Genomic DNA, 13217 nt, shown 5'->3' with positions numbered 1-13217 from the left:
GTGTCTATGTTTTAAGAACTTCATATACAATCAAACTCCCTATTCATAAGGGTCGAAAATATATTACCCGCTGCAACCCTTATAAAAATAAATATCACGAGATACCTAAGAGTGTCTAAGTAATAAACCAGATTTATTTTCTGAGAATTCAAAATGTCATAGAAGAGACTAAACATCGTTATGTTTAAGTAGCTGAGTCCGTTTGCTACATTCATAGTATAATTATACTATGGTTGTATTTGACGTTAAGTGTATGAGTGACATATGTCAAAACTAGAATCTCTTCATCTTTTTTAGTTGTTGAAGTCAATGTTCTCTTTTCAATGGCCAGTCTATATTATAATTTCACTCATTTAACAGTACTCAAATTTTGAGGTATCCTTATTAAGTATATTTGAATACATCCAAAGTGATTTGATAATGACGTTTGCTTTAAGAATCAAAATGAAAAATGGCCAGCAAGTTGTGAATACTTTGACGAACGAAAGTACCCTAATAGATCTGAAAAAAACTCTCTCTGGTTTATCAAGTATTCCAATAAACAGACTCCACATTCTTACTGGATTTCCCCCTAAAACTTTGGATGTAACTCAAGATCATTTAAAACTTGAAAAATGTGGAGTCAAGTCAGGAGATACCCTTATTCTTGAGGAAAACCAAGTTCCTGTAAACAATACCTATAATTCGAATGAGTCTACAAATTCTTCACTTGACAGTGCCAAATTCCATAGTGAAATATCTACTGACTGCCCTGGAATACTGATGAAATTTACAGTGCCTGCGGATAATTCGTGTTTATTCAGTAGTATATATTTTGTATTGAATGGTAAAATGGATGAAACTGGAACCGCTGCACCATATATGAGAGAGTTGGTAGCAGAAACCATCAAAACAGACTGTCATCAATATGATGAGGCAATACTTGGAAAACCTATAGATGAATATTGTGCTTGGATCAAAGATGATAAGTCTTGGGGCGGTGCAATAGAATTATCAATATTATCAAATCATTACGGTATTGAAATAGCTGTAATTGATACAATCAATACTATCATTAATAAGTTTGGAGAAGATCAGAATTTTCCACACAGAGTTTTTTTGATGTTTGATGGTATTCACTATGATCCCCTTTATTTGGAATCATTGGATGTGAGTTTTTTGTGTTCAACAAACTTATTTGACATTTACACAATAGAAACAATTTTTAATAACCCAAATGCATATTGAAAACACATACTTTCGTCATGAAACTGTGAAAGGGAACACATATTCATTGTGGTCTACAACAAAATAAAAAAAACAAAAGGTTTGAAAACACGAAAAAAAATCTCAATTAATAAGTTACAAAACATAAATACAATGGTGTGAAATATGAATCAAATTTCAGAAGTTAATATATCTGAAATGCAAATTGGAAGGTTGAAACATAAGCAAAATTATTAGAATAATAAAATTTTAAACAGTGCAACTAAATTATGCAGTCATTTAAATATTTTCATGAAGGTAGTGAGGCTCAATTAATAGTTTTAACTGCCTTCATGAAATCAGTATCTTTGATTTAATCAGGTAAATGTTTGAACTTTTTTTTACATCAATTACAAAGGAAACAAAGTTTAAATAGAGCGAAAGTAAGTCTAGGAAGTTCAAAATTATTGTTTTGTCTAGTGAAATAGTATAATCGGTGAAACACAAATCCACTGATTTGTTTTTTATTTTTGCAACAGTTTCTAGAATATATATTACAATTAATATTTCAAGTTCTTTGAATAGTGTTTTACAAGAATCGAGATAATTAGTTGGACGTATGTCTGATACAATTGCTATTTCTTGGGTAGGTATTTAATCTTCCACAAACTGAAAAATTCATTCCGAAAAGTTACTGCATAATATAAAATACTGATTTCAAAAACTACACCTCAACGATTTGATCTCCACAAACTTTATTTGAAAAATATATCACAACATGTTTCGCTAAGACATTAGCTTTTTCAAGTGATTTGTAGTGATATATGAAAGTGATATATTTTTCAAATAAAGTTTCTGGAGATCAAATCGTTAAGGTGTAGTTTTTGAAATTACTATGGATCTTCATCAAGTAAAGGCCGAATCCATCAGAAAATAAAATACTGATGGCACTGATTGACTCGGAGGCAAATATTGTAAAAAAGTCGTAGTGGTGTTAAGTGTATAAACTGTGAATCGAACTACCTTCCATCATGTGGTCAAAGAATAAATTCAAAAATAATTTGCTGTGACAATAAAAAACTTCCGCAGTCATGTGATGACCTGGAAACCGACGATACTTTCGAAAAAATGGAAAATAAGCTGCTTAGGCAAATTATACATGATAAAAACATTATCATAAGTGACAAGAACTGTGTAATTGCATTGTTGAACGAGAAAATTGCATATCTTGAAGATGAATTGTTTCAATATTATGCTTCACAGGCTGTTGAGGTCACCACTGACAGAAAGTGATTTTCAGAAAGAACTGAGATTTATCGAACAAATCGCTATCAAGCAGATAGTTGTTGGTCCAAAAACACCTTCCGGTTCTGGTGCAGATGTTTTTAGTCGCAGACCCTGATCAGAGATATCAACTTGCCTAAGAACCTATGCAACTGTATTTCAAGTAGAAATTTACGCTATTGAATTGTGTGCGGATATATTGGAAGAAACCAACCAATGAAAATATTCTCGGACAGTCCAATAGATCCACTCACTTTGGACCTAACCTATCAACAACAGTTATAAGGTAACTGTGTGAAAGCAATTTTCCGTAGTCCACAGGTTTGTATGCCTGTAGATCGAAGCAAAAAAAACCAGAAATTAAAAAATACTATGCATTATAGAACATTGACAGACTTTGGTGAACTCACCAAAAAGGACAGACTTGGACGTGGCTTACCGGACAAATAATAATTTGCAAATTCATTGAAAACAATAAAGAAAAGGAAGAACCTTTTCCTAAAGAATAAAAAACTGGAGTAGTTTCTTGAATGTGAAGACAAATTCCACATTTGCAAACCATGTCTTGAGAAAGGGTGTGAGTTCAATCAACACTATGAAGTATTACATTTGGAAGAAAAATTTTGGAACTCCATCTTTTGGAGTGCTTACAAAATAATAGATTTAAGAATTCTTAAAATTTACTGAATGACCAAATAGAATTGAATTCTTCTCTTCTTCAAAATCTGTTTGGTAGTTAGTTTATTACATATGATTCAAATTTTTATTACATGAAGCACAAATGAAGTAGAATTTGGTTAGTATGATAACTCTTGAGGAAGCTATTGTATAACGAAACACGTGTTGCAGTTTTGTAAACTGTCCAGTGAAAATCTCACAAAGTGTTACTTGAAGAAGCCATTGAAAATAAAAAACATGATTCAATTAATATTTCTAGTACAAAAATCATTGGTGAGAAAGAACAATGACTATCAGTTAAGGGGCCATACTTCAATAGATGGGATAAAAAAGAAAGATGAGTTCGTTGATATAACCTACGGCGTAGGTTCTACGCAATAAACAACATAAAAATATCTTCAGACTTATCTGAACACCAGTTACGCTCATATGGACAAATCAACATATCTTGAGAATGCCAACTGAGTCGTTGACGAAACATCAATTTTCACAGAACAAAGAGATGTTTTCCCGAAGACATCCCTTAATTTGCGATTCAAAGAACAAAAATGTTATTCCTTTTGGGATCAGTCACAAAGAAAAATCAAACCAAACAAAAAACATTCAATTACTATAGACAGTTTTTTTAAGAACTTTATTCAGATAATGCAATCTCTTGAAGATACTAAAATTAGGGATATCTGTTATTTCCTTGGGAAGAGAATTATTATAAGTTTTCATGCATAGTGTAAGGGGATTATTTAAGCAAATATTAGTACATATACGTACAGGTTCTAAAGAGACATTATAGGGTACGAGTATTGTATTTGTGGAGCTGATTAACGAAAGTGAAGTTGGTATTACATTTTACTTGTTCATGTATAACCTTGTATGCAAATTTACCTTGCTCGATTTCTAGAACATCCTGAATAGGCAGTATCTTGGTTACACTGTATAAAGTATCAGGTGAAGTTGTGTAGTCAAGCCTGAATAACATATTCACGGTTTTGTTTTGAAGTATTTTTACTTTTTTGAATGTCTGTCCACATGTACCCCATATAGGAATTAAATAGCTAAAAATTGATAAGAAATATGCACTGTATATTTGGACGTAAGTAGATTCTACAACGATATAGGACACTAACCATTGGAATTACTTTTTTTTCTACATGGGTGATATGGTTATTCCCGCATAGGTTTTCATCGATTATTAGTCCCAGATATTTGGTATTATGGACTCTTGATATTTCTTTGTCTCCTATCTTCCACAATGATGTCCTGTTGTTTCATGTTTTTCTAAGAGAAGATTATAAAAGTAGTCTTCTTCACATTGATCTGAAGTTTATTTTTGCAAGCCATCTGTGATACCTTTCAAGGTCGGTATTTACTAGTGTTTCGAGTTGTTTCAAGTGTTTACCCTTATATACAAGAACAGTATCACCTGCGAATTTAAAGTATCTACCTATAATGTTAGCAGTTTTCAATGACAGAACATGTAATGTATAGAGTAGGGGTCCAAGGACTGAGCCTTGGGGCACACGTGATTTGGTAGTTTCAGTTTGGCTCGAAATGCCATCAACCATTGTGAATTGTTTGCGATCTAGAAGGTATGTTTTTAATAAAGAGAGAGCATTTTCTCTTATTCCCATTTCTTCAATTTTTTCAAGTAATATAGAGAAATCAACAACATCAAATGCTCTTCGTAGATCAACAAATACAGCAATAGTGTAGTATTTATCATCCAGTGAAGAAGCAATGTGGTTAATGAAGTCTATAGTTGCAGTCAGGGTGCTACTATATTCTTGGAATTCGTATTGGTAATTGTCAAAGGCAACACATTTTTTCATGTAATTGATAATACGTTTCTTTAAAATAACTTCTATTACTTTTGACAGAGTCGGAACTACTGAAATAGGTCTATAGTTATCAATAATGTTATTTGGTCCTGACTTGTTTGTAGGTGTTACCCTGCTGACTTTGAGAATATCTGGGAATATGCCTTGTTTGAAAGATTCATTTATTAATTTGACTAAAATAGGTATAATATAATCCTTGAGTGTTAGGAGATCGTTAGTATTTATGTTATCATAACCAGGTGCTGCATTTTTATTCAACTTATATAATTCTTCCTGAACTTCTTGGGAGTTTGTATTGTATAGGTACATTGAACAATCACTTGTGATTTCCTCCAACTCAGTAGATGACGCTGTTTGCAGGTTTACACTATTCATTATTGATTTACCAATATCAACGAAATATTTGTTAATTTTTTCAGCTATATTTTTGGGATTATCAAGAATTTGTCACTCAATTTCCAAATTAGTTATCTGATTACTTTGGTTATTGCCTTTAATAAGATTATTGATGAGTTTTCATTGCCTTTTCTGGTTATTGCATGTATTGCTCCATTTCTTTTCAAAGTATCCTGTTTCAGTTTTTTGCGTTTTTTCTCTACAATATTTTTCTGTATTCGGAAATCCCTGAGTATATCCTGATTAAGATGTTCTATTTTTTCTGAATATAATTTATCACGTTTTTTATTAATTCTAGAAATTCCCTTGTAATCCAATCCTTACCTTCCTTATATTTTATTTCATATTGTGTTGTTGATTCTTTTTTACAAACCTGTATGGCTGTTCGATAGTTTTTCAAAACTATTTATATCGTGGATGTTTATCAGCTGTTGGAATTTTTGTTTGAAGTTATTTTGATTGAGTACAGAAGGTTTGTGTGATATCTTTCTATTAGTCTGTGGATATTTGGCGTTAGTTTTAAGTTGTATATATAAGATTTTATGATTAGTTATATGGTTAGAGATTGTTATGTGACAGTCTATGTTTTTGTTTGTTAACAGGTGATCTAGGATAGATTTGGAATTTGATGTTGATCGTGTTGCATAATTCTCTTCACTCACATTACTAATCTTAAATCCATCAAGTGGTACATAGGTATCAAACTCTGAGGAGGTACTTTTGAGCAGGTCAACATTTATATCGCCTAATAACATTGATTTTGTTTTACATCTATTCAGGATATTCTATTCAGTTAAGAATTCAACTCTTCAAATTCGATTTTATCTAGGATATCTTGCTCTACAGCTAATATTGCCAAACCAGATATTTTTTGAAGTAGGAAATAATACGAATTTAAAATTTTTGGTATTTTGAGTAGATCATAACCATCTAAATTAATTGTGATGTTTTTAAAGCTTCATACCACCAACATTTTCTTTACTCTGTTTTCCTAATCATGGCATCATTTTTATTTTAGGGAAATAAAAGTCTAACAATTTTTCCCAGTGATGATGATCGACTGTTGAGATCAGCTGAACAACTTGCTCTAGAAGCAAAATCAAGCAGACAATTCACAGATGTGGACAAATTTACGTTGAAGTGTATGGTGTGTAACATTCTGTTGAGGGGACAGGTAGCGGCACAAGAACACGCTCACAGTACTGGGCATACCAATTTTGGAGAAGTGTAATAATGTGTATTAATAATCAAGTTTCTTCAGTTAGGCACAAAATTATTTCGATTTCAACTGTGATAAGCTGAGAGATATCGAGGGACATTTGAAATAAGCAGGGTAATATTTTTTTTTGAAATTACACTTCAATTGAAATGGAATAACCTGCGTCACAAAAATTCTGTATACAAATTAGTACATTTTGTCAAAATATTTTTGGGTGCTAGATATGGTGTTATAATAAATTTTTTTATTGAAAATTTATAAATTTTGCTAAATAACTTATTGAAAGAAGTTCTTTGTTGGTTTTCTTGTACTTGATGTCTCATACTTTCTAACCTATAATATTGATTTTGGTTGACCAGGAAACTGACTGATATAACTAGAGATGGAACTGAAATGAATAAAGTCGAATTTTGAAGAGAATGATTTTGGGTTTCATTGAACTAGCATTATCCTTGAAATTGAGGAATTGAATGGGAGATCTTAAATGAGATGCAGTAATTTCACGCTAACATATTAATATAAAACAAAATTGGCTATCAGCAGGTATGCTATGGGGGTTCTAGGGCCCACGAAAATTACTAGATTTCCTCAGAAGTCACTAGATTTTCCCAGAAATTTATATAGTTTTATATATATATATATATATATATATATATATATATATATATATATATATATATATATATATATATATAAATATATATTTATATAGTACGACAACCGAATCCAACTTGTTGATCTTGCCACTAGATTTATTGAATTCCTGTTGATTTTGTCACTAGATTCGTTGGAATCCTGTTAATTCTGTCAGTAGATCTTTCAGAATTCATTATATTTAATAAAATTTCATTTAGGTTTCCGTCGATTTTGCCACTAGATTCATTGAAATCCTGTTTATTTTGTTACTAGATTTACCCAAAAAAAAATCAATATATTTACTTAATTTCACTGGATTCATATCGATTTTATCACTAAATCCATTTTACCACTAGATTTACCAAAACTTCATTGTGTTTATTGAAATTTCACTGGACTTACATCGATTTTGCCAATAGAACCATTGATATCCTAACTTATTTAAAATACACTTAATTGTGAGATTTTCACTAAACAGTTTGACGAAGGCGCAACACGTGTTTTGCCATACAGCGTGTTGGAGTAAAGACAAGCCCGAAGAAGCCATTGTATGGCGTTTTTGTAAAACTGTTTGGTGAAAATCTCACAATGAAGATAGATAGATAGATATTTATTTTCTCCTTCATTGCCACCATTACATGGATTAGGTAAGTCAGAAATACATAAAATAAAATGTATAAGGTATATACAGCGTGACTCACGGTCGATGGTAGGTAACCTTACAAACTTTCTCTAGTTCATTGGTGTTAATTCAGGATACATTTGGTTGAATTTTTTACACGTTCTGACAATGATTTGATCACTTTGTTCATGTGTATAATAAATAATTTCATAAGAACTTCGTTTGAATAATCGATATTTGCATTCATTTTGAAAGATGATTCGAAACACCGTCGATAACTCTTTGTAAATTACTTATAAAAGTAACCGAACTGCTATAAGCTTGATAATTCCACTGCTACCTAAATCCAAATTCTAAAAAAAATAATGTTTCTAGAAGAAGCGACTTTAATGAGAAAACTTGACGATTTAGGGATAGGGACATGTATATAATCTCGAAGCATTTTTCACCATCTTTCAATTTATCGAGTAATATACAGGGGGTTTCATTTGAAAAAATGAACTTTCGACTACTTTTATGCACAATGGAAGTAATAGTAATTTCAGCACGCCCTGTAGGATATGGAGTCGATTTCTTGGTATTATTTGAATATTTCGGGTTAGTCCAAACTATAATCGAAATATCAACTTTTCATGAATTGAGAGTACTGATGTACTTAATTTCAATTAAGGCTATGTTTTGGACCATATTTAGCACAATTTATGTTTTATCTCGAAAACAGATAGAGATAGGTATAGGACATTATCAACAAAAAAGTATTAAAATACTAGAGCGATTCCAAAAATGTATTAATATACGGGGTGTTTCATTTGAAAAATATAATTGCTAGGACTTTTTGACAGAAGTGGCAACGCCGCAATGCTGAAAATATTTTAGATCGATAGAACAGGTAAGGAAATGTGAGAGGTGAAATTTTCAGAAAAAGCATGCCGTGCGTTTTCCAGAAACGTCTAACCTACCATCGACCGTGAGTCACGCTGTATACTAAACACATCTTCCATAGATTGTGAATGTCAACAAGGATATAAACCAAGGTAAGCTTATGGAAATTACATAAAATATGAATTGTGTACAATTTAATAGCATACAACAGATACAAACTTAGTATACTGGAGATAAAATCCATGTATATACTAATACACTGTATACACGATAACATTACAATATACCAACTGACCTTACACAAAACTAGAGTGCAGTTAAACAATTATACCTACTAATTATGCGAACAAGGTTTACTTATTGGTTATGTACTACTATTTATAGTTTTTAAATAATTTTCAAATTCTTGTATATTGAAGAAGCAACCTATGTTCATAATCTTTCTCAGTTCTTTTTTAAAGATTATTACGGACGAACATTTGATATTGTGAGGAAGCAAGTTGAAATAATAAAGTGTTTTTTGAATACGTTAGTTATGGATTTTCATCAAGTATAGGCCAATTCCATCATATGAGCTAAAAGCAATAATAGAGGCAGTTGAGGTTAGATTATCACTAAAAATTGAAGAAGTAAAATATGGTGTAAGAAACCAAGATGGGTGAAAAAAAAAAAACGCAGTACTCGAAAAAAACGCGGGGCCCGAAAGATTGGAAGAGAATTAGTCAATCAACTCAAGCAAGCCAGGGAGTTCATTGTTATTCATTTAGTTGTTTATTCTTAAAGTTCGATTGTGAATTGATATATCTTTGGGTTGATGCGGTTGCTCTATTTCTTGATATTGAAGGAGCATTTGACAATGCACTACCTAAATCTATAGGATTGTCTCTGGCTATGAAGGTTGTATAATCGACCATAACTGGCTGGATCTATGCCATGCTAGGAAACATAACTGCAAGTACGACTCTTCAAGGCGAGGCTATCAGGTTCAGGGTCACCAGGGGCTGCCCTCAAGGTGGGGTACTATCTCCCCTTCTGTGGTCGCTCCTGGTGAATAGTCTGCTTGATGCACTCGACAGGAGAAAATTTGATCTGCAAGCTTATGCAGATGACCTTGTCATCCTGGCAAGGTCCACGTCGGAAAGGCTAGCTTGTAATATCCTCCAAAGCGCGTTGGACGTTGTTCACAGTTGGTGCCTGAGGGAGCAGACGTCTGTCAACCCCAGCAAAACTGTGTTAATCCCCTTCACCAAGAGAAGAAAATTGGACGATCTAACTCCACTTTCCCTCAATGGTGTGATCATTCCATTTGGAACGGAGGTGCAATATCTTGGCATCGTCCTTGATAAAAGACTCATTTGGAAAAAGTTTTACACAAAGTCAGACTGTCTCTATGGACATGTCGAAGGATTTGTGGTAAAACTTGGGGTTTAGGTCCCAAACAAATCCATTAGATTTATGTGATGATTGTCAGATCACTTATGGTGCAATTACCTGGTAGCTAAGGGCTTTACAGAAAATGGCCCAGGCGAAGCACTCTACCTTACAGAGACAGGCTTGTCTGGCTATCAGTGGTGCCAGTACCACACCGTTGGCGGTCATGGACATCCTTCTAGATCTACCTCCTCTCCACATTTTTTTGGAGAGAGAGGCTAGATGGGCTGCATACAGACTTGTGCACATTGCCAATTGCACAAATCAATTCACTGCAGAGTGCAACAGACTGTTGGTTGACATTGGAAGTCACAGCATTCTAGAAATGACTTTTGACTTTATGCCTCCAACTGTCAACTACGAACTGCCTTATAAAATACTATTCCCGAGTAGAGAGGACTGGAACCTCCGGGAGAAGGAAATATTAAGAGCAGATAGTTGTTGGTTCACAGATGGATCAAAAACATTTTCCGGTTCTGGTGCAGGTGTTTTCAGTCGCAGACCCAGGACAGAGTTATCTACCTGCCTAGGAACTTAAGTGACTGTATTTCAAGCGGAAATTGACGCTATTGAATTGTGTGCGGATAAATCTAACCTCACACACAAGTCAATAAAAATATTCTCGGACAGTCAAGCGGCGTTGGAAGCTCTTGGCTCCTACCGAGCAACGTCTAAATTGGTAGCAAACTGCCAAAAACTACTCTTCTCGATAGGAAGACTTAACAGATTGTCTCTGGTCTGGTCCCTACTGTTGAGTAGGGAGGGTGAGTGTAAGCCCACGCGCTTAGGCCACATGTGACCCATTGTACATCCTCCCGAGGAGTTGTCCTCCTAGGTCATCGTCCATCCTGTCCTTTCCAGGAAGGTGGACAGGTCGCTGGGAGACATCTCCTTTATATCTGCAGGTGTAGGCCAAGACTCGCCGAACACACACTCTCTTAATGACGATAACTCCGGGCAATTGCACAGGACATGCCTGACAGTCTCATCTTCCTGTTCACACATTCTGCCTAGAGGTGTGTCTACTAGCCCCATATTATGGAGGGATTTCCTTAGCTGACAGTGGCCAGTCAGAAATCCTACTGTAAGGCGTAGATTTTTCCTGGTCATCGCCAGATATTTCTCCGGCGCCAGCTTCCCATGGTCGCCCAAGGTGATCCTGGCAAGATTACATCCTTTGATTTCATCCCATCTCTTTAAGGATTGAGCATGGGTGTAACATTTGACTAGTTCCGCAATTGTCGAAGTCATCAGGCCGTGGGTGCCACTGGGTCCTAAAATTCTTAGTCCAGCCGCTTCCTTGGCTAAAGAGTCGACAATGCGATTACCTTTACTCTTGTCGTGCCCTTTAACCCACCTCAGGATAATGTTATTATCTACCGAGGCTTTGGCTAAATCTTGGTGGCACTCTAGTACTAGCCCTGAGGTAACACGCTGTCTGTTCAAGGCTAATAGTGCTTGTCTGCTATCAGTGCAGATTGTTATGTTTTTGCCAGAAATTCCTTTCTTGGTTATTTATTTTGTGGCGATTGAGATACCAGCCAGTTCTGTTTGGACCTCGCTGGTATTTCTTCCCATTCCCCATTTAATCCTTAGGCTTAGTGACCTGGAGCCTTCTTTGGTTTTTGAGCCGTCTGTATAAATCCGTGTTGCAATTGTAGCATCTGACTCTGTGTTCTGCCTAATTTGTATTTTGTAGGGTTTATTAAACACAACCGGGTTCAATTGCATCACTTGTTGCTTGCAGCAGAGGTTGCGCAGTGAGCGCTTCCCGCCGTAGGCCCAGCCTCAATTGACCCATTCCTACTTCGAGGTTTACACCAGCCGTGCGCAATTGTACCATGGCCATTAACACAACCTTCTTACAGGTCACTGTCATTTGAATCATCATATGCAGAGACTTGGACTGTCGGGAGACAATGTGTGTCGCCTCTGTCTGGAAAATGATGAAACATCAGAGCATATACTTTGTGCCTGCCCCGCTGGGAGCCGAATCAGGTTCTTTGAGTTCGACAGATCCGTACTCTCACCATCTCACCTGAAAGACCACTCACCATACAAACTAATCGGCTTCGTTAAGAAGCTGGGTTTATTTGGCCTAGTGTGAATAGGTATGAGCCACAATAAACCCTTGTGGGTTGCGTTGGAGGGTGGAATAGACCCACTCACTTTAGACCTACCTACCTATCTTTATGTAAAATATATTTATAAGATTAATATATCTGCTTTTCTTATAATAGAGTTGATAAAGTTTACACAAACATAGAGAAATAAAAAATAAGATTGAATACTTGTTTAACGTGTTAGAAATCACACGTTAAAAGGTAAGACCTCGTTGATCCTTAGCTCGCACAAGTTTCAACTTTTGAGGGTTGTCGTTCGTAGGGGTGCGACAGCTGGTTAACAGAAAAAGATTTTTTTTAAGCACTGAAAACAAAAAGAGACGATAACTGTAAACGAAACAACTGAAATCCTGAAAAATTTATTGGATATAGATACCCTATAGGAAGATCAAAGGAAGCAAACCTGCTCACCCATCAAATTATCGTTCGATATCTCTCATACCTACTTTGGCTAAAATAATTGAAAAATTAGTTCGGAAGAGAGTAATGCCATTGCTAGCAGTTTGGATTCCAAAGGCAAAATTGCACCATTGAGAGTAATGCCATTTCTAGCAGTTTGGATTCCAAAGGCAAAATTGCATCAATGACTCTATATCTTCCTTTCTTACAAAAGTTTACAATGAAATTGATGAAGAAAAGGCAGCAGCAGCAGTGTTCTGTGACTTATCCAAGGCATTTGACTGTGTAAGTCACGGAATTCTGTTGGGCAAACTCGAATACTATGGTTTTAGATGAAAAATGTGGTGGACATACGGAACAAACTATTAAAGGTCGGAAATGAGGAAATTCTGCTCGACGTGCCCTCTCAGCCTAATGACAGCATCAAGGTGGTTATACTAGAGGATACCAGAATATCTCCCAACACCGAGAAAATCATTTAGACGGAAATTGCTGGCGGCTTGGGTACAGCATTGATAGAGCCATCC

General features: G+C 35.0%; 1 protein-coding gene across 1 annotated transcript; it reads left to right on the top strand.

Annotated features, from left to right (window-relative positions):
• The first annotated feature begins 303 nt into the window (after positions 1-303).
• Positions 304-7017, top strand: Yod1 (Yod1 deubiquitinase). Its single transcript, XM_023161513.2, has 2 exons — positions 304-1149; positions 6397-7017. Exons 1-2 carry the CDS (start codon positions 421-423, stop codon positions 6607-6609), a joined length of 942 nt encoding a protein of 313 aa, XP_023017281.1. The 5' UTR covers positions 304-420; the 3' UTR covers positions 6610-7017.
• Positions 7018-13217: the final 6200 nt, after the last annotated feature.

The sequence above is a fragment of the Leptinotarsa decemlineata genome, unplaced genomic scaffold, assembly GCF_025532065.1.
Source record: "Leptinotarsa decemlineata unplaced genomic scaffold, Ldec_3_MD MMD2_tig00026374_RagTag_RagTag, whole genome shotgun sequence".
In the NCBI taxonomy this organism is placed as follows: Eukaryota; Metazoa; Arthropoda; class Insecta; order Coleoptera; family Chrysomelidae; genus Leptinotarsa; species Leptinotarsa decemlineata.
This window is presented reverse-complemented; position numbering and strand designations above follow the sequence as displayed.